At 39.5% G+C, this 21,081-nt stretch overlaps 1 protein-coding gene across 11 annotated transcripts in view; it reads right to left on the bottom strand.

Annotated features, from left to right (window-relative positions):
• Rnf214 (ring finger protein 214) overlaps positions 1-21,081 on the bottom strand; it is a 45,246-nt gene that overhangs the window by 9,561 nt on the left and 14,604 nt on the right. For all 11 annotated transcript variants that reach the window (XR_002386812.2, XR_002386815.2, XR_002386810.2 and 8 more), the window contains 6 exons: positions 2,832-2,928; positions 2,522-2,610; positions 1,324-1,414; positions 1,036-1,134; positions 474-850; positions 208-340 (listed from right to left, as the gene is read on the bottom strand). Coding sequence is in view for 5 of the 11 variants with exons in the window: in XM_087212417.1 (XP_087068543.1) it covers positions 208-340; positions 474-850; positions 1,036-1,134; positions 1,324-1,414; positions 2,522-2,610; positions 2,832-2,928 (886 nt within the window). In the remaining 6 variants the exon portion in view is untranslated. The remainder of the gene's footprint in view (positions 1-207; positions 341-473; positions 851-1,035; positions 1,135-1,323; positions 1,415-2,521; positions 2,611-2,831; positions 2,929-21,081) is intronic.

Raw genomic sequence — 21,081 nt, 5'->3', positions numbered from 1 at the left:
GTGGGCAAAAAAAAATTTCAGAGTAAGGGAAGAGAGTGTAACAAGCATTAAGCAAAAAGAAATCATTAACTTCCCAGTGAAGCAAAGCAAAAAAATAGACTGGATATCTGTGGTTATAGTGTGTCTTCTTAGCCCCAGTTTTTCTGAAGTCTGCCTCTTCTTCCAATCCTCAGTAAGCCTAAATCCTCTACACACAGCTCTTTTTACCTGAGTGCTTGCTGCCACCCGCTCATGCTCTGCCAGTCGTGCAGCTACCAACTGGATCAGTTCCTCCATGGTCAGACCTGCCATGGTGGTACGTGCTATCTTGATTTGCTGAAGAATGTTGGTCATCTGAGCCCTAAGAAAGAAAAGTGTTAAGAGAGACAGATTCTTTGCTATAACCCTAGGGAACACCCATGAAACCTCCCCTATTTCAAACCATAAGCACTGCTCTGACGAAGGTATTTTAATTCATCTTGAAAGATACCTACTTATTGCACTGTGGGAACCGAGTCAGCAGCTTCTCCAGGATCTTCTCCAGTTTGTCTACTGGTTGGGGCCGGGGAGTTTCAGTAGCAGCCTTAACACCACCCAAGCCTGGGGGAGGCGGGATGGAGGCAGCAGGGGGCATGTGTGGACTATGGGGGCCAACAAGAGAACCCAAGCCAGGGCTATTTCTCCCATGGGAGCCAGGAAGAGGTGGGGAAGGCTGGTTGGATTGGGAAAGGGCAGGATTCAGGATTGGGAAAGACAAGGAACGGGGATCTGCACTGGGCATAACCATGGGCATTGTGACCTGCCCAATGGAGAAGGGCATCCGAGGAGCCAGGGAGGGACTGGGCTGAAACACCTGAAGCATGAAGTCTGTCTGCAGAGGAGAAGCCATAAAGGACAAGAGAGAAAAGGAAGACAATTTAGGAAACTGAAGCAGATATCAATGAGCAGCTCTTGCCTTAAACAGTGATGATCCCACTATCTTCATAAAAAGGACAAATACAAGATTCTAGCTATGTCACAACACAGAATGGTGGTTTCCCCAAAGCCAGCTCTTACCTCTGAGGGGGGTGGAGGCAAAGTAGGGGTAGGGATTTGCGGAAGGCTGCTTAGTTTAGCTCCATTCCTCACTAGCTGGATATGACTATTAAATTGGTCCTGGAAAAAAGGAAAAGACAGGATAATCTTTTATTGCTAGTTAAGTGAGAATCTGGAGAAAGTACATCATTCATTCTCTGGAAAACAGAGCAGTGGAAATAGCCTTAGCAAACACAAATGGTTACTTCTCTCTTGTCACAAGTGTTAAGCACAAGTGAATGATTGTACCTACTATGGTACCAAGCTTACCCGAACATTCTTTTTCATTATCCGAACTCCATTCAGTCTCGTCTCCCACTCCTGTTTGGAACGAACTGTCTCCAATGTTGGAGGAGTTGACCTTTCAAGAAAACAACAGGAATTTACAGAATTAAAGACAGGCCGATTCCTAACTCACTGAGATAGCAAAACAGTAGCTCAGCAATGGTTCTCGAGCAGGTGTGGAGAAGCTCAAGAGTCTGTCATTTGCCTCACTTCACCTCTATCATCTTTTGAACCAGTATCTGAAAATAAGAGGATTCTTGTCTGTCTGAAAAATGATACAAGGTCAATAGGGATCCTCCAAATTCCATGACAAAAGGAGGAAAGATGACCATACTAGAAAAACAAATCTCCAAAGACCTTTTTTTGTTACGTTTTGACAGTTTAACAGATACTATTTACTCAAATTGAAGAAATACAAGAAGTACAAAACTATAAAACTATATAGGCAGACCGCGGGGGGGGGGGGGGGGGGGGGGATTTTCACTCAGTGGTGCCATGTCTGCCTGGCCAATGCAAGGTCCTGAGTTTGAGTCCCAGTATCAAAAAAATTTTTTTAAATAAAAGTATAGAGGGGAACAGATAGAGTGAGGAGGGTTATAATGTGGAAAAAGAAATCACTGAGCAATTACTACTTCACAGACACAGACTTAAAATTCCTACAAAGACAGAATAAGTACAAGATATATTGGCCTAGTGTTTCAAAAACCTAAAACAAACAAGTAAAGTACTGGGTCAGGAAATCATTTTTTTTTTGGTACCAGAAATTGAACTCAGGGCCTTGCCCTTACTAAATCTTTTTTTTTGAGACAGAGTCTCACTATGTAGTTCAGACTGGTCTTGAACTCACTATGCAGATCAGAGTGGTCTTGAACTTGCAATGATCCTCCTGCCTGTCTCCTGAGTGCTGGGATTACAGGTGTATGCCACCACACCCGGCCTAAATCTTTTTTGTTTTTGTTTAATTTGGGCTTGAACCCAAGGCCTTCACACTGAACTACATCTCCAGCCCTTTATAACTTTTTTAGTTTTTTTCTATTAGTATATTTTTGTGATACATAATAATTACATTCATCTTGAAGAATAGGTACATATACACGTCACTAAATCTTAAAATGGCAAGGAACTAGGGGCAAGGTCCTGAGTTCAATCACGGAACTAGAAAAAAAAATGGCAAGGAACTTACTTGAGGTAAGTAAGGTGCAGTTCTGCTTCTTTTTCTGCTTCTTCTAGTTTCAATACTAGCAACTCTTTCCGGCTTTCTAGTGATAAGATCTAAGGAAATAGTATGCAGGCAAACAAATAAACACACACACACACAAACACACACACACACACACACACGCACGCACACACACCCCTTATTAATTTTGCATTTACAAAGCTATCTCTAGATAGTTAAAAACAAATGTTCATGGCTCTTCTAATACGATACCAAAAATATGCACCACCTAGAAGCCTCAAACCAAAGCTTTCAAGGTGTCAGCTCTTCTCACCTCTGCCTTCCAGGCCCGCTCTGTCTCTTCCATAATGTTCCGATTTATCTCACCATCCTGATTCTTGAGTCTATCCAGTTCCATTTCCCATACTTCTCTGTAAGATTAAAAAATAATAATAAAAATTTTTTTTAAAATCCAAGATCGGGGGCCAGGGATTTAGCTCAGTGGTTTCGACGCCTGCTATGCAAGCGCAAAAACCCGAGTTCAATCCCTGGTACCAAAAAAAAAAAAAATCCAAGATCGGGCCGGGGATTTAGCTCAGTGGTTCTGCTGCCTGCCTCCCAAGTACAAGGACCCAAGTTCGATCCCCAGTGCCAAAAAAAAAAAAAAAATCCAACATTAAGGTAAGAAAGATAAGCCTGCTGAAAAACACTAAGACAAAAGGAAAACTCAAAATTGATCTGTCAGGTATGCCACAGAACATCTCACTCTCAGTATTCACTACAGACATAGATAATGTACTATGGAGTGGTCTGCAATTCATAAAGGCCTTACATTTCAAAGTAAAAATGTCCACATTCCCACTTGCTAAAAATAATGTTACCCAGAGAAGGCAAAAGAGTATCTCTTAGAACCCAAACCCTCCACTAAAGATAGAAAGTTCTATGTTCAAGGGGGCTCAAAATCTTTATGGCATTCATTTTTTCCCCCACTTTGTCTTTTAGTATGAGTACTGAAGAATATATACCGAAACACAGGGGTCTACTTAATATTGTTCTCTGATATGGCAATCAAGCACACATATACTGGCTTACTTATTCCCACATTTTTTTAAGCTATAGTAAAGATTCTGCAAAAGGAAAATACACTCTCTTTCTACCTCAGGATTTCTCATTTTCTTCTGTTTACTCTTCTTACACACCCCCTGCCCCCAATTCCCTTTCTTACAGTATAATCTTCACACTCAGGGTAAGGATGACCAACTGTTCCAGTGTGCCTAGTATTGAGGGATTTCCTAGGATATGGGGTTTTCTGTGCTAAAACTGGGACAGCCGATCCCCCTACTCAGGACTGAAGAGGCCACTGTGGAACAGGGCCAGCAAAATAATTTCCTTATATTACACTTGATTATAGTTAAGGTTATTTTTGGTACCGGGGATCGAACACGGGTCCTTGCGCTTGCACAGCAAGCAGCGAAACCACTGAGCTAAATCCCTGGCCCGATTATAGTAAGTTTTACAGCTCAAAGAACTGATCACCCAGATCAGTGGACAGAATGGTATGAAAATGTTTGAATTATTTTTACCAGATTAAAAAAAAATTTTTTTTAAAGGAATAGCTTCAAGCGCAAGGTCCTGAGTTTGATCCCCAGTACCAAAAAAAAAAAAAAAAAAGGAATAGCTTGAGAAGAGTTACATCTTAAAGAGAAAAATTCCCACTTCTCTAGTGAGAAAAACAATTTTATTTCCCTTCCATATTTAGTAACCTTACATACGTATTTGAAAAGGGAGCAATTAATTTAACAGAAGTTTCTGAGGCCACTTCTCCTCACATACTCTTTTTTTTTTTTTTTTGGGTACCAGGGATCATACTCAGGACCCTGTGCTTGCCAGGCAGGCATGGCACCACTGAGCTACATCCCTGGCCCATATACCTTTCTTTTGACTCAATTCTCCACACACCCCTGCTCTCACATAGATCTTGGGTGTGGGTGTGCACATTACACATTCATCCATTCATTAAGTCTGCTCTCTATGCACAAGGTCTATTCATCTAACAGATACAAGTAGGTAAGCATTTTCTTCCTTAATCTTCATGTATTTTCCAAAAATTAACTTCTTGTCAGAGAGACAATTCTCTAGTAGCTCTTTAGACAAAGGTTTATAGGTGGCTGTGTTTTCCTGTTAAAACATACATCCCTTAAGTGTCAAGACATACAAGAAAGCAGAATCAATTTAGTGTAAGAATATATAAAATTCATCCCAGAATCCACCAATAATCCACCTAGCTTACTATTCATTTTGTGACAAAGGGATAATTATAGGAAAATATAACCGATAGTTGCATTCTGTGATTGATGCTATCCTTGAAGATTACAGATGCTTAATAAGCATCTGACTTTCACATACATTTGTCAACTACAAACCAACTTATATTAGAAAATCTTGCTGGGTATGGTGGTGCATGCCTGGAATCCCAGTCCTAGGAAGGCTGAGGCAGGAGGATTGCCATGAGTTAGAGGCCAGGCTGGGTTATATAGTGAGACCTTGTCTTGAACAACCCCCCCCCCAGAAAAATTCTTATGGCAATAAGGAATTCTACATATTCACACTCAGAAAAATCTTTTTTCTCTGGGGATTTAGCCATATTTGCCTCACTGGTATCAAAAAAAACAAAAGGAACCACTAACTACCACAACTAAATGGTTAAGGAATTCTTAAACACAGTTATGAAAATACGCAGCCTCATCAATATACTAACTACCCTATAAGCATCAGATTTTACCTCATTAAAATATAATCAACTATAGCTGCAACCGATCATAAAAAAAATAAAAAAAAAAAACAGTTCCCCATAGTAGATGGTTTCCAAAAAATCCTTAGCAAGCCAGGTGTGGTGTGGTAGCATTCCTGTAATTCTAGCACTTGGGAGGCAGGAGGATCACCACAAGTCCAAGGGCAGCTTGGACTACATAGTGAGTTCAAGACCAACCTGAACTACATACCTAGCAAGACCCTGTCTCAACAAACAAACAAACAATCAAACAAAATTTTCAGCAAAATAAACCCACTGGGTATATTTAACTTTTAAAATTTTTGGTCTAAACCAGGTATCACTGCACAAGCCTGTAATCTCTGCTATTTAGGAGGCTGTACAGTGGGTTCAGAGCCAGGCTGGGCAGTTCAGTGAGACCCTATCTCAAAATAAAAATAAAAATGGGCTAGGGCTGCTGCTCAGTGGTTAAGCAGTTGCCTTCTAGCACTAGCAAGGCTCTGGGATCAACTGCCAGTAAAACACACACATGCGCATGCACATACACAGTCTAATTTCTTTCAGGTCCCACGCATTTGTTATTTTATATAGCTGCTTTAAGGAATCAGTGGTTCCAATGAATAAATTCTATCACACTGTATAATTCTGATTTATTGTAGGTCTCAACAGGTTTGTATAATTTTTTAAATGAACTTTATTTTTGGTCATGTAAACTATACAAATTATAAAAAATTTAGAAAACACAAAACAAAACAAAAACAAAAACAAAGCAAAGTCTAATGTGGAGTTCCCAACTTTTTCACACACCAGCTGTATAACCCTACACAAGTTACTTAATCTTCCCAGGCCAGTTTCTTCATTTAAAACATAAGTGGCATCTACTTCAGCACTGGTGAGTTAACTGAGAAAATACAGGTAAGAATTTAATATAGTACCTAGCTGGAACATAATATGGTATCCAACAAATTTTCTTTTATTAAAGATTTTTTTAAAAATTCAAAATTACAATCATGCTATTCATAAAGAATCACTAATATACCTGTTTTTAGTCTTTTTAAATATTTGCATGTTCGTGATATATGTATGAATAGGTAACATTTACATATCTTATTTTTCAACTTACTGTATTTTTCCATATCATTAACTATTCTTCAAAAATATGATTTTGCCCGGGATTTAGCTCAGTGGTTTCGCTGCCTGCTGCGCAAGCACAAGGACCCGAGTTCAATCCCCGGTACCAAAAAAAATGTGATTTTTAATGACTATTATAAGGATCTACCATTATTTATTTAGGTATTCCCTTATTTTCAATTTCACAATCATAAATATTGTTATAATGAGCATCTGTGCATGTGTCATTAATAGGTTAATAACAAAAGTGATACATTTAGATTTGAAAGGAAGCTAAACTAGCTAAGAGCAGTCTGGAACCAAACTACTCTAAATTCAAATCATGGCCCTATTACTCTGTACAATCTTTGACAAATCAGCCTTTCTGTGCCTCGTGTTACTAAAGTATAAAATGAGGAGGGGCTAGGGTTATATTTCAGTGGTAAAGCACTTGCCTAGCACATGCAAGGCTCTGAGTTCAAGCCCCAGCACTGAAAAAAAAAAGTGGGGGTGGAGGTAAAAGAATCTAACTCTTGGCCAGGCATGGTGGCACATGCCTGTAATTCCAGCACTCTGAGAGGCTAAGGCAGGAGGATTTCAAGTCTGAGCCCAACCTATACAATTCAGGAACTTAGGAAGACCCTGTCTCAAAATTTTATTTTATTTTTTTCCAACACCAGAGATTGAACTCAGGACCTTGCGCCTGCGAGGCAGGCATAGTGCTACTGAGCTAAATCCTTGGCCCTTGTCTCAAAATTTTAGAGAGCTGAGGATATAGCTCAGTTTAAAGGCTCTGGGTCCAATCTCCAATACAGCAAAAGAAAAAAAAAAAAATCTAGCTCTTACAGAGCTGTTATACAGATTAAAGGAACGCCAAGAACAGTTTCTAGAATATAGTAAGAACTTCATCAAGGTTAGTTATCATGTGGATATTAGTACATCTTTCTTCAGAGAAACTAAAGATAATGAACATTTTTTTTTACACTAGAGTAGTGGTGGAAACCAGGGTGACACTGACAGAGAGAAACAGATGCTAAGCGTCCTTTGCAGTGCTTTCTACAGTTAGAAATAGGGCTAAGATCTGTTGAATCCTTAGCCCAAAGGCCCTCCTTTCACAGTACAGGACACACTAGGCAGGGCAAAAGAAAATACACTAAAAATAACACTGTGGGAGGTTGGCTAAAGCACTCAAAGTGTATATTTCCTGAATTTCAGATAGGTTATGAAATGATTTTTTCTTAAAATAATAACACAAACCTCAGCTCAGACAGAAGCAGAAAAATTAAACTGGGATGAATTCCTCCTTGATCCAATTTAACTCAACAACATCTACTGTGCAGCCTAAGTGCTAGGTATCCTAAAATCTGGGATATGAATATGCCCAGTTCCTATCCCCAAAACACACATAATCTAGTAATTTTCCAAGCGAACAAAGAAAACAAGGAAATAGCATGTGCAAAGGCCAAGGAGCAAGAGAGCACAAGCTAAGGAAGGTCTAGAGGTCCCTCAGGAGATAGTGAATACACAAGTCTAAACTCAGTGCTATGATCGGGACTGAGGATACAGACGAGTCACCAACATAAGAGACCAGAATATGCCACCCCTAAATATATTTCTTTGCACAGCTGTTAGTTCAAGCTAGAGTTTTTTGGGTTGCTTTTGTGGTCTGAGGGATCGAATTCAGGGCCTTGCACATGCTAAACAAGTCCTCCTCTACCACTGAGATATCCCCTAGCCTCAAGCTGGTTATTTTGAGAAACAGCAGATACAGGCATAGCTCTGAAAAAATCCCTTTTTTGTATAGGAAATTTTCATTAAAAGTATCTCCCCCAAGGAGAGGGCTGCTCCAAGATAACTAATCCCGAGAGGGCTTTTGTTTTTGTAGTATTGAGGGTTGAGCTCAGGCCCTTGCACATGCTAGGCAAGCATTCTACCACTGAACTACATCCCCAGCCCTTTTCATATTTTAATTTTGCAATAGGGCTGCAATTTTGCCCAGGCTAGCCTCAAACTTGTGCTCTTCTTGCCTCTACTACCTGAATAGCTGGGATTGCAGCTATGTGCCACCACCCCTGGCCCTTGAGACTTTTATCTGCATAAAAACACCACCATATATTTCTTTCTCCAGCCCTTTCAAAATTTCTGCCAACCCCTAAAAACCCCAAGCCCTATTTCTTTCTGAGGCTTGGAATTCAGCAAAGGCATCAATCATCTGGCCCTTTGAGTCTCATATTTTTCATCAAACTCCTGGGCTTATCTAGAGACCTAAATTTTTTTTCTTATTAATGTCTCATGTCAATTTAATTCATAGCCCAGCCAAAGAACATACAAAGGTAAAGGGAAAACATTTTTTCCTCCCCTACAATAAAAATCATAAATGGATATGTATCTAACAACACAACTTCAAAATGGCAGAATTAAAAGGAAAAAGAAAAGGGCTGGGGATTTAGCTCAGTGGTTTCGCCACCTGCTGTGAAAGTGCAAGGACCCAAGTTCAATCTCCAGTACCAAAAAAAAGAAAGAAAAAAAAGGAAAAAGAAAAAAGACTATAACAGTAATTTTAATATTACTTCTTAATCAAATGACAGGACCAAATCTTTTAAAATATAAAAATTACAGAACAATGTTTCACAATAAACAAAAATCCTTAACAAAATATTAGAAAAATGAATCCAGTAACATACAGAAAAACAGCAATATATCTTATCCATATTGGGTTTATTCCAGAAACGAAAGGCTAGTCCAATAACTGAAAACATATCAATGTAAATCACACTATTAAAGAAAAGCCATTTGATAATTTTTAAAAATGCAGAGAAAGGATCAAAGTCAAGTGCCTTTTCATGTTAAGAACTCTCAGAAAATTAGAAACAGAAAGGAGCTTCCTCAATTTGATGGCTATCTACAAAAACCCTATAGCTCATATAATCCCAGCACTCAGGAGAGTGAGGCAGCAGGATCATGAGTTTAAAACCAGCTTGCACTACATAGCAGGTCAGAGGCCAGCCTGGGCTACATAATGAGACCCTGTCTGAAAAACAAAAACCCTACAGCTATTATCAAGTATAAAGGTCTGATTAAACCTTTCCCACTAAGAGAAGGAACAAGGCAAGATGTCTACTCTACTACTTCCATTCAATACTGTACTGGAGGTCATAAAGGCTTAAGAGTTTGAAAGAAAAAATAAAATATACACATATGCCATGATTGTTTACGTTGAAAATCTTACAGAATCTACAAAATAACTAATACATGAATTTAGCCAAGTAGCAGATATAAGACTAACATATAAAAATAAATTATACTTTTATATAACAACAGCAAGGAATTAGAAAGTTAAAACATTTAAAATTTCATTTATAATAGCCTCGAAGAACAGAAAATACTGGCCGGGATTTAGCTCAGTGGTTGCAGCACCTGCCTTGAAAGTGCAAGGTCCCAAGTTCGATTCCCGGTACCAAAAAAAAAAAAAAAAAAAAAGAACAGAAAATACTTAGGAATAAATTTAAAGAAGGATGGCCAGCTTAGGAAGACTGCATTTAAGTTTTAGACTTCAATGCTTAGCGCTGCTGAAAAGGTCATACTACTACAGTTCAGAAGAAAGGAATAGAGTTAAGTAATCAAAAAAATGCCTCTTCTTCAAATGGATATTAATCTCCATGGAAGAGTTAGAAACATCTTAAAATAGTGAGCATTAAAGAGAGTTAGTAAGGTAGATAGTGTTAGAGCAAATGGGAGATTTCTTGAGTTATTGCAAATATGTAAGTGTAATTGGTTACAAAATAAAATTGCTGAAATGCAAAACACAAGAGAAATACTCAAATAATGCTGAGAAAAAGGCACAGAAGTCAAGATATGAAAAGAGGAGACAATGAGAGATGTACAAGTTTAGAAGATATAATCTATGTACAACAGGAATATCTGAAACCAAGGACAAAGCAAATGAAGCTGAAACATAATTAAGAAACTAACTGAAGAAAACCTTCCAAAGTTGAAGAACAAAGAAGGTCTACAAATGGGTCATGGATTTAGCTCAGTGGCACTGTGCCTGCCTTGCAAGCACAACATCCTGAGTTCGATCCCTGGTACCGCAAAAAAAAAAAAAAAAAGAAAGAAAGAAAGAAAATCTACAAACGAAAAAGGTTCAAGGAGTACCATTAAAACTTAACAAAAAGAGGGCTGGGGATTTAGCTCAGTGGTTCTGCCACTTGCAAGTGCAAGGTTACGAGTTCGATCCCTGGTACCAAAAAAAAAAACTTAATGAAAAGAAAGCAACACCTAGACATACTCTGGTGATTTTTTTTTGAGGTGTTTTGTATTCTTTAATAAGGTTGGTAATCCAATGGATACACAAAACAAAACTTACTCTGGTGATTTTAATTTTAAAGATAAAGAAAAAATGTTGCAAGTACTATATCCAAACAGAGAAAGGAGGTTACCTATAAAGGTTCAAAAGTCAGACTGACCTCTCAGATTTTTTCTTACAATTCTGATTGTCAGAAGACAATGGAACAATACCAATATGTACAATGTTTTCAGCTTCTCTGAATGTTTAAATTTTTTTCATAATAAAATACAGGTGTCAAATAAATCTGGTAATTTCATTCCCTTGCCTAAAGCCCCTACTGGTTATTAACTAGCATCATAACTCAAAATAATTACCAACCACCTTTATTCTAATCTGGCTCTCATTTACTTCCCTGAAGTTAACTGACAACAATCTTTCCCCTTCAGAAATCCTATCCTGTTATTCTAGCTATTTCTCTAGATTATGCTTTTCTGCCTTCCCCACTTCTTTCTACTCCCAAACTGTAAGTATAGTTCAGAAGACAGGCCTGCTGTCTACTTTCTCCCTCTGAAAATTCATCTCCACCATTTTAATTATCACCTCTATATGGTCAATTCCCACTTAAGATGAGAGCATTTTATATTCAAGCCTTCCATTTCCCATGACTTACACAGTATCAAAGTACAAGGAATCAAATCCATAGCCTCACGCATGCTATTCAAGGGCTCCAGCACCTATATCCCAGCTCTCCTGTGAGTATTTTAATAGCATGTCCTATATCATCAAATGTATTTCTTCACTTTCAGAACTCAGAAATAGAATTGCACCTTCCCAATTATTGTCCAGGGTGGCATAAAGGTATCCAAGGTTAAAACGGTAATTTTATCAGGGTGTGATGACACACACCTGTAATCCCAGCACTCAAGGAGGATGAGGCAGGAGGATCACAAATTTGAGCCCAGGCTGGGCAACTTAGCAAGACCCTGTTTCAAAATAAAAAGTAAACTAGGGTTGGGCTTGTAGCTCAGTGAAAAGGCCCTGGGTTCAACCCCCGGTACCTCAAAAAGAAAGAAACAAACAAAAACTGTTATTTTTTACTTTTCCCTCTGACTTACTCCTGAATCCATTTCTTACTTTTCATCCCCCCACCATTAGTCTTTTTTTGGTACTAGGGATCGAACTCAGGTCTTTCCGCTTGCAAGGCATGTGGCGGAACCACTGAGCTAAATCCTCCCCCCCATTAGTCTTATAATAATCCTTATAAACTCACTTTATTGTATGAGCTTATTGGTTGATGTCCTGGTCTCTGTCTCTTTTCCACAATTCATCCTGAATAATTTAAAAAGATCTTTAATTATGTATCTCTGTTTATATATATAACTTCCTAATTTCACAAATCTAAAATACACTACTACATGCTATGAGAAAAACTTAGGATGTATTACTTGCTGTAGTAGCAAATCTTCAAAATTGGACCCCTCCAAATGAACCAGGCCTCTTTTTTTGTTTGTTTATCTGGAACTGAATTCAGGGCTTCACACTTGACAGGCAGGTGCTGTGCCACTGAGCTACAACCCCGGCCCAACAGGCCTCCCTCCTATTTGCTCTCTCTATCCCCTTCTCACACTGTTCTGGGCTGGCCTTGTGACTCATTTTAACCAACAGAGTACCACAGAAGTAGCACTGTACCAGTTCAAAGTCTAAGTCTTATGAAAACCTGGAAGCTTCTGGAACTCCTGGAAGCTCTAGGCCACCTGACTCCTCCGCTGGGAAGACCTTGAGCTATATGGTGAGGGAGAAAGGCAAGATGATCATTGTCCTAGCCAAGCCCAGCTTTCCAGGTGTCCTCACCAAATGCTCCACCAATAAGAATGATGTCATCTTGGCTGTTCTAGCCCCACCCCTCAACCAAATGCAGTCACATGAATAACTTTAAACACTACCAGCAGAACAGACCATCTGAGACAAGATCAACCCAAAGAACTGTAAGAAATAGTAAACTTTAAGATACTATGTTTATAATGCTCTCTTTACCCAGTAATAGAAAATAGCAACTGCTTGCTAGCAATATAATAGGCAAAGAGGCAGTTAAATAAACAGGAAAGGCTATGGAGAGGTGACACTGAAAAGAAGTGTATACCATGCTATGTGAGTTGGAGGGTCATCTACATTAGTCTCCTAGGTCAATGTGAAGGGGGAGGAGGGGGAGCATCTGAGGAAGCTGCCCAGAGCAGGTGACACAGCTCCACTCAGAACACTGCATAGGGCAGGCAGGTATAAAGAGCATGGTAATGTTGGGGGTGGTAAAAGGTACAGTGAGAAACACAAAAAAGGATTTCAGTGGTGGTAAACCTATGGCATGCATGCTGCAGCGGGCTATTTGTTATCACTGAAAGCTCTATTTTTTTTAACTGTGTATCTTTTTATTGGTACATTTTAGGTATACAATATAATGACAATCATCATTAGAAATTTGCACCTTTACATACTCTCTTGGTTCTTATTTTTCCCCCTTCCCCCACCCTCCAACCCCTCCATCCCTGTTTACAAAGACTTTGTTTCCTTTTTGCATTTTCTCATATTAATTCCATTCCCTTCTTTCCTTTCCCCTACCCCTCCTACTTCCCCTTCTCCTTTGCCCCTTTTCTTCCTATTTTACATTAGCTATTATACCTTTTAATCCTTATTTATACTTTCAGTTTCTCACACTAGAGAAACTATTTGGTATTTACACGTGTCTCCTATTTCACTTAAGAGTATCGCCTCAATGTGCATCCATTTAGCAATCAATGTCTCTAATTTCTTGTTTTTTATGGCTGTGGTTTTTTTTTATTAAAAACCACATTTTCTTTATCCAGTCTCTAGTTGATGGGCATTTGGGCTGTTCCCAAGTTTTAGCTATTACAAACTATGCTGCTATGAACATGGGTGCACATATAACACTGTGGTATGATTCTTTTAATTCTTTGGGGAAGATACCCAGGAAGGGAATAGCTGGGTCAAATTGGACTTCCAGTCCTAGTTCTTTTTTTTTTTTTTTTGGTACCGGGGATTGAACTCTGGACCTTGGGCTTGCAAGGCAGGCGCCGGAACCAACGAGCTAAATCCCCGGCCCCTCCAGTCCTAGTTCTTTGAGGTATCTCCATACTGATTTCCACAGTGAATGCACCAGTTGACACTCCCACCAGCAGTAGAGCAGTGTTCCTCTTTCCCCACACCCCTGCCAGCATTTGTCACTGGTTGATTTCATGATAGCAGCCATTCTTTCTGGGGTGAGGTGGAATCTCAGCATTTTCATTTGCATCTCTCAAACAACCAGTGATGTTGAACATTTTTTCATGTTTCTTTGCCATTTCTACTTCTTTGTCTGAGAAATGTCTGTTCATTTCAGATGCCCATTTTTGGTTTGGGTCTTTAAATTTGGGAGGTCTGATTTTTTTAAGTTCTTTATAGATTTGAGATAGTAGACCTTTTTTTTTTTGGTACCGGGGATCGAACTCAGGGTCCTTGCACTTGCAAGGCGGGCAGCGGAACCACTGAGCTAAATCCCCAGCCCAAGATAGTAGACCTTTGTCTGAGGGACTGCTGGCGAAAATTTTTTCCCACACACACTGTTGGTGGTTTCTCTTGTTGTGCAGAAGCTTTTTAGTAAGAAGAGATCCCACTTGTTGATTGTGCTAGTTCACGGGCAACTGAGGTTTTGTTCATAAAGTCTTTTCCCACACCAATGTCTTCAAGAGTTCTACCTAACGTCTGTTCCAGCCGGTTCGGCGTTTCTGTTTTAATATTTAGACCTTTAATCCATTTCAATTTTAGTTGAGTGCGTGGTGAGAGATATAGGTCTAGTTTTAGTCTTTGGCAAGTTGAAACCCAATTTCTCCAGCACCATTTATTAAAGAGGCTATCTTTCCTCCAGTGAGGGTGTTTGGCTCCTTTGTCAAAGATGAAGTGGCTGAGTGTGTCTGGAGTTGTTTCTGCATCTTCTAATCTGTTCCACTGGTCCTCAGATCTGTTTCTTTGCCAGTAACATGCTGTTTTTATCACAGTAGCTTTGTAGTATAGTTTCAAGTTGGGGGTTGTAATACCTTCTGCCATGTCTCTGTTACCTACAATTGCTTTTGCTATTCTGGGTCTCTTCTTGTCCCAAATGAATTTTTGGATTGTTTTCTCAAAGTCCATGAAGTATGCTGCTGGCATTTCAATTGTGATTGCATTTTCACTATGTTGATTCTTCCTACCCAGGAGCAAGGGACATCTTTCCATTTTCTTGTGGATTTTTTTTTTTGGTACCAGGGATTGAACTCAAGACCTTGCACTTTCGAGGCAGGCACCAGAACCACTGAGCCAAATCCCCAGGGCCCTGTCTTTCCACTTTCTGATATCATCTTCAATCTCTCTTTTCAAAGTGCTATAGTTTTCAGAGAAGAGGTCTTTGATTTCTTTTGTTAGGTTGATTCCCAGGTATTTCAGTTTTTTGGATGCTATTGTGAAAGGAATTGTTTGCCTATTTCTCTCTCAATCATCGAAACCTCTAAAGACTGGCCACCACTGGATTAGGTAACTCAAGGTCTTTGATACTGAAAGAAGTTTAAACTTTAAATTCGGTGTAGAACTATGAAGTATTTCTAATCAGGGAAATGACATTATCAGATTTTTGTCTCAGAATGATTTCTACAGCAGCAGTGAACTAGACAAATGTGAAGAGAGGCAGATGAGAAGCAAGGAAAGTTTAGTAGCCTACCTCAGTAATAAAGCAGAACCAGTAAGAACCTGAACAAAGAAAGAGACAGAGTGGGTAGAAAGAAAAGGACGTTTCACATTAAGAATCTACTACAGGGCTGGATGTAGTGGCATATGCCTGTACTACCAGCTACTAAGGAGACTAAGGCAGGAGGATCACAAGTTTGAGTTGAACCTGAGAAACTTAGTAGGTGAGGCCCTGTCACAAAATTAAAAGCTAAAAATGGCTAGGGGTGTGACTCATGGGTATTCAATCCCCACTACCAAAAAAAAAAAAGGAATCTAGAGCTGGGTGTGGTGGCGCACACCAGTCATCTCAGCACTTGGGAGGGTGAGGCAGGAGAATGGTCACGAGTTCAAGGCCAGCCTGGGCTACATAGAGAGACCGTCTCGACCGCCCCCCCAAAAAGGAATCTAAACTCAGGTGTGGTGATGCACATCTGTGATTCCAGTGCTTGGTAAGCTGAGGCAGGTGGATCATGAGTTTAAGGCCAGCCTGGGCTACACAGAGTTTGAGGCCAACCTTAGCTACATAACAAAACCCTATTTCAAAACAGAAAATAAAAGAAGGGATAGGGATGTAGCTCATTGAGAAGGTGTTTGGTTCAGTCTCCAGTGCCCAAAACAAAACCAACAACAATAAAAATTAAACAAAGAACCTACAAGATGTGGTAAAAATGGATGTGGTAGCTAAGAAGGAACTCAGGATGACCTCAGTTTTCATTTTAGGCTCTGGAGGAGACAGTGTTGTCATCTATGAGAAAACAACAAAATCAAGAATGAATGGATTTTCACACAGCAGAAAGTTTAACTTTTTTTATGGTTCCAGGGATCGAACTCAGGACCTTGTGCTTGCAAGGCAGGCAATGGCACCACTGAGCTAAATCCCCAGCCCAAGACAGAAAGTTTAGACACAGGACAGGAAGAAAGAATGGATGCATCTGTTGAGAGGAAACTGAGGCAAGTTTTACTGGTGATTTCTGTTTTTTTCAGTGAAGTAAGAGACAAGATCACTGGCTAGTAAGTACAGAAATGGCAGAGAAAGGAGGGAGCCCTGAGGATCCAGGTGATGCCAGAAGTCATAAATTTATTCTGTCTCCAAGACACACAATTGTCTGATTTTCCACAGCACACTACAACCCAGGTTTAAGAATAGAGAGGCTGACTTGGCCCAGGACTGGAATACTACTAGAATACTAGAAAAATGAAAGAAAAGAACAAGGCATCAAGAGAATTGCTGGTAATGATGAGCAAGTAATTCAAATAATGGACTAGGGAAAGAAGTGCTTCCAAGCAGTTGACAGATTGGCAGAAAGTGCAGTGAGGGCACAGAACGAGAAAGAGATCCTGATGTAGTCAAACTGTAGATTTACTGGAGTGAGGCAGAGAGCTGGAAAGACTGAAGGCTATCGTCAAAATACATGATGCTGCCACAGCCTGTATTACTGCTTTCACCTAAGAAATATTCACTAGGTTTGCTGACTGCTAGGCAAACTATTAGTACTTTAAAGCATACCAAGAAGTACGACTATATTTAGTAAGAAACCTCCAAAATGAATCCTCTTGCGCCTTGTCAATTTTAATTTAGCATAAACTCTTATATCACACCCAGAGTAATGCTTCCAACAGTAACTCCCTGGATCTTCTATTTACTGTCACTTATCCTATGAGTTCATCAGGCAAGCTCAGAGGATCTTAAAAAGAATCTTGCTTAAATGTAATTTTTATCCTACTTGTCCTAATAGATGCTATGAGAATATACAAATCAGCTGATGATATCCTTTAGTTTTGATGCGTGTTGTTTCTGTGGGGGATTTTGGTCTGTTTTTGCTTTCATTACTATGGACTGAAGCCAAGACCCTTAGCACTGAGCTACATCCTCAGCCCTTTTATCGTATTTTGAGACAGGTTCTTGCTAAGCGACTAAGTTGTCCAGGCTGGGCTCTAACTTTCAATCCTTGTCCCTCAGACTCACAAAGTGCTAGGGTTACAGGAGTGTTCCACCATGCCCAGTTTGTCTTTTGTTTTTTGCAGTTCTAGGGATGCAACCTAGGGTCTCATGGATGCTAAGCAAGCACACCACTGAGCTTCACTCCCAGCTTGATGATGTCCTTTGAAGCACAAGCTCACCATTAGCCCTACATGCTGTTAAGTCTCAATGAGAGACTCTTGACTCCCCGCTAGGGGTGGGGAGCTTAAAAGAGGTCCAACCGGGCCCAGAGATTTAGCTCAGTGGTTTTGCTGTCTGCCTTGCAAGCGCAAGGTCCCAAGTTCGATCTCCAGTACCAAAAAAACAAAAAAAAAGAGCTCCAACAATGCAAGAGTACAAGCATAAAAGCCTCACCTTTGCAAGCCAGCAATGGCCTTTATGCAAGCTGGAACTACAAAGCGTCCCTACTAAAGCATGACAACTTCCAGAAGCACCAAATGTCCAGGAGAAAAAAAATCAAATACATGACTACACTGAATGTTTGATCTTTTGATTTTTGGTCACTTCAGGTTGTCTTCTTCAAAACTTATAATTAGGGCCGGGGATTTAGCTCAGTGGTTTCGCCGCCTGCTGCCCAAGAGCAAGGACCAGAGTTCGATCCCCGGTACCCAAAAAAACAAAAAAACCTTATATTAAATACAAAAGAAATACAAAGAGGGCTGGGGATTTAGTTCAGTGGTGCCACTGGCTGCCTTGCACGCGCAAGGTCCTGAGTTCGATCCCCAGTACCAAAAAAAGGAAAAAAAAAGAAAGAAAAAGAAATACCAAGTGATTACTTCCAAATAGTACAAAGCAATTAGCAGATTTCTATTTAGTCTATCTTTACAGAATATCAATGTGAATTTCTCTTAATTTCTAATCCAGTGATCTAACAGTTATCAAGTATTACCAGGTATACATGGCAGCACTGAGCTAAGTGACATAAGAGAACACAAAAGAATAAAAATTGTTTTTAAAAATTCAGTTTCAGCTCAGGACAAAACAGCTAAGGAAGATTTCATAAAGAAGACAGAATTTAAGATATTTCAAAATCTTAAAGATGTAGGGCTGGAGATTTAGCTCAATGGTGACAGGCCTGCCTCACAAGTGCAAGGTCCTGAGTTCAATCTCTGGTACCGAAGATGGGTAAGACATATTATAAAAGAATTGCATTATTCTCCCAGTTTCCCAAGCCAAACACATGGAGTTATTCCTAACTCTTCTTCATCCACACACATTGGCCAGTGCTGCCTCACCTATCTTACAAACTACTCACTTCTCTCATCCCCACTGACTATTTTAGTTCTGGCCAGCATTACTCTAACTAACCTAGTTCTGACTAACCTACGTTCTTGTAAGTCTCTTAATTGGTCATCTATATTACTTAAATCCATTTTCCAATTGTCCAAGTGATCTAAAATGTAAATCATATCATTTGATAGTTCCTCTCCCTGAAAATCTTTCATATCTCACTTTCAGGGGAAAAAAACCCCGAAACATCTCCAGTGTTAACAGGACATATGCCTTGATGACCTTCACTCGTCTATTCCTGCACCTCCACTTCACACTAAGTCACTATTCTCTGTCTGTGGGCTATCTACAATGTCTTTCCTCCCATTTGTTGCCTAATTCCTCTCTGTATCAATACCCATCCTCACTACTTTTTCTTTGAAAATTTCAAACCAACAAAACAATTAATAAGATAATACAATGAACACAGGCTTTTTGTGTAATTCATCAGTTTTACCTTTTTTACCAATTTACATCATGACACAATCCCTACAACTTGAGCAAATATCCTTCAGAACAAGAACATCCCCTAAACAATCAAACAATACCATTATCACACCTGAAGTATTTAAAACTGTTACAATACCACCTAATATGTAGCCCTTATTCAAAATTTCCCAAGTATCCCAAAAAGTCTCTTACAGTTTGTTTACCTACTCCTTTGTTTAATCCAGGAACAAACAAAGGATCATATACTGCACATTGCCCCCTTATATTTCAGGACTCAATTCTGGAGTCTTACCCTCTGGCTCCATATTATCCTTTCTGGCTCCCCCAACCCAGTCTGGGTTACATGCCTTTTAGATCCTTTTATACCACCACTACTATAACATCATTAGCTACTTTATAATTATCTATTTTTCTTCCCTAATAAATAGCTAGCACCTAGAGGATGTTTTATTCCCCAGGCCCTTACTCTCTGGCTCATAAGAAATACTCAATAAATGTTGGCTGAACAAATGAAATAGCTATGAAGAGGAAATGGACTGAATTGTGCCATACTCTGCCCTCCAATTCCTGTGTTGAAGCCTTAAACCAGAATTTGACTATATTAGGCCAAAAGGGCTTCAAAGATAATTTAGGTTAAATGAGATCACAGGAGTGGGACCCGAACCCCACAGGATTGGTATCCTTGTAAGAGAAAGAGACATTATGAGTGTTCACACACAGAGGAGAACAAAGAAGGGAGCCATCTGCAAGCCAGGAAGAGTCCTCACTAGAAACCAAGATGGCCAGAATCTTGATGCTGGACTGTCAGCCTCCAGAACTATGAGAACATTTATTTCTGTTATTTAAGCCAGCAAGTCTGGAGCATTCTGTTATGGCAGCCCAAGGTGATTAATACAATGACACAAATCTTTGTGCCAAAGTCTCTGTGGATAACAGAATGCTAAGCAAAATCTACACCACAGCAAAAACAGATACAGAAGACCTCTTTCCACTGCTCTGGAAAAAAAGAACCACATATTTAACAGAAAGAATAATAGGAAACATCATTCTGACATTCATGCAAAACACTAAAAATAAAAATAGGATCTTTAATATGACAAGTAGCAAAACTGTTGGTATCAATCACTGTTTTGCTTATTTATTTATTTATTTATTTATGGCAGTACTAGGATTGAACCCAATGACCTTCCCACTGAGCTGCATCCCCATCCCCAGCCCTTTTTTCATTTTTTATTTTGAGACAGTCTCACTAGGTCACCAAGTTCCCCAGGCTAGGCACAAACTTTTGATCCTCCTGCCTCAGCCCCCCAGAGTGCTGGAGTGTCATCACACCCAGCTCAAACACCATTTGTAGCTATTTATTCAGGTAGAAAAAAGACAGATGTATGTAAAGATTTCACATGCCAGGGAAATTATTCACTGGGCCTAAAATACAATTACAGACTCATCTTCCCAACATCTGTTATTTAAGATACCTGCTGCTAAGCTGCTCAAGGTGCAGGTTTATGTTTCATCTTCCCACACTGACAGTGAAGACAATGGCAAGGACACGGGGTGAGGAGTAGTGGTTCTGATCACTATCAATGCCCAAGACAGTGTTCTGCTCCAAGTATACATAACTGCTAAAAAACGATTACCATGGACAACTGACTCATCTCCTAATTGTGCAGTATCACTAGATTTTCAACGCAACAATGGACTGGCCTTTAGCCCTTCTCCCAAACATTTCTCCTCATATGGAGCTTCCACAAGTAATCTCGCAGATTTAGAAAATGATTCTGCAAGTGAGCTTGCTACTTTTCATGTACCACTCTAACACATTTGCAAAATCCAAGATTTTTTCAATAAATAAAAATGCATTTTTAAAATAAAATCTAAGTAAAATTATCACAGTATTCACAGCTCACTGATTTCCAAACAGCTCATTTTAAGAAACTTGGAAAATTGAGAGTTTGACTAAATTCTAC

Source organism: Heterocephalus glaber, unplaced genomic scaffold (genome assembly GCF_053883595.1).
Source record: "Heterocephalus glaber isolate CG9 unplaced genomic scaffold, H.glaber_assembly_v1.0 deba00001429, whole genome shotgun sequence".
NCBI lineage: Eukaryota > Metazoa > Chordata > Mammalia > Rodentia > Bathyergidae > Heterocephalus > Heterocephalus glaber.
This window is presented reverse-complemented; position numbering and strand designations above follow the sequence as displayed.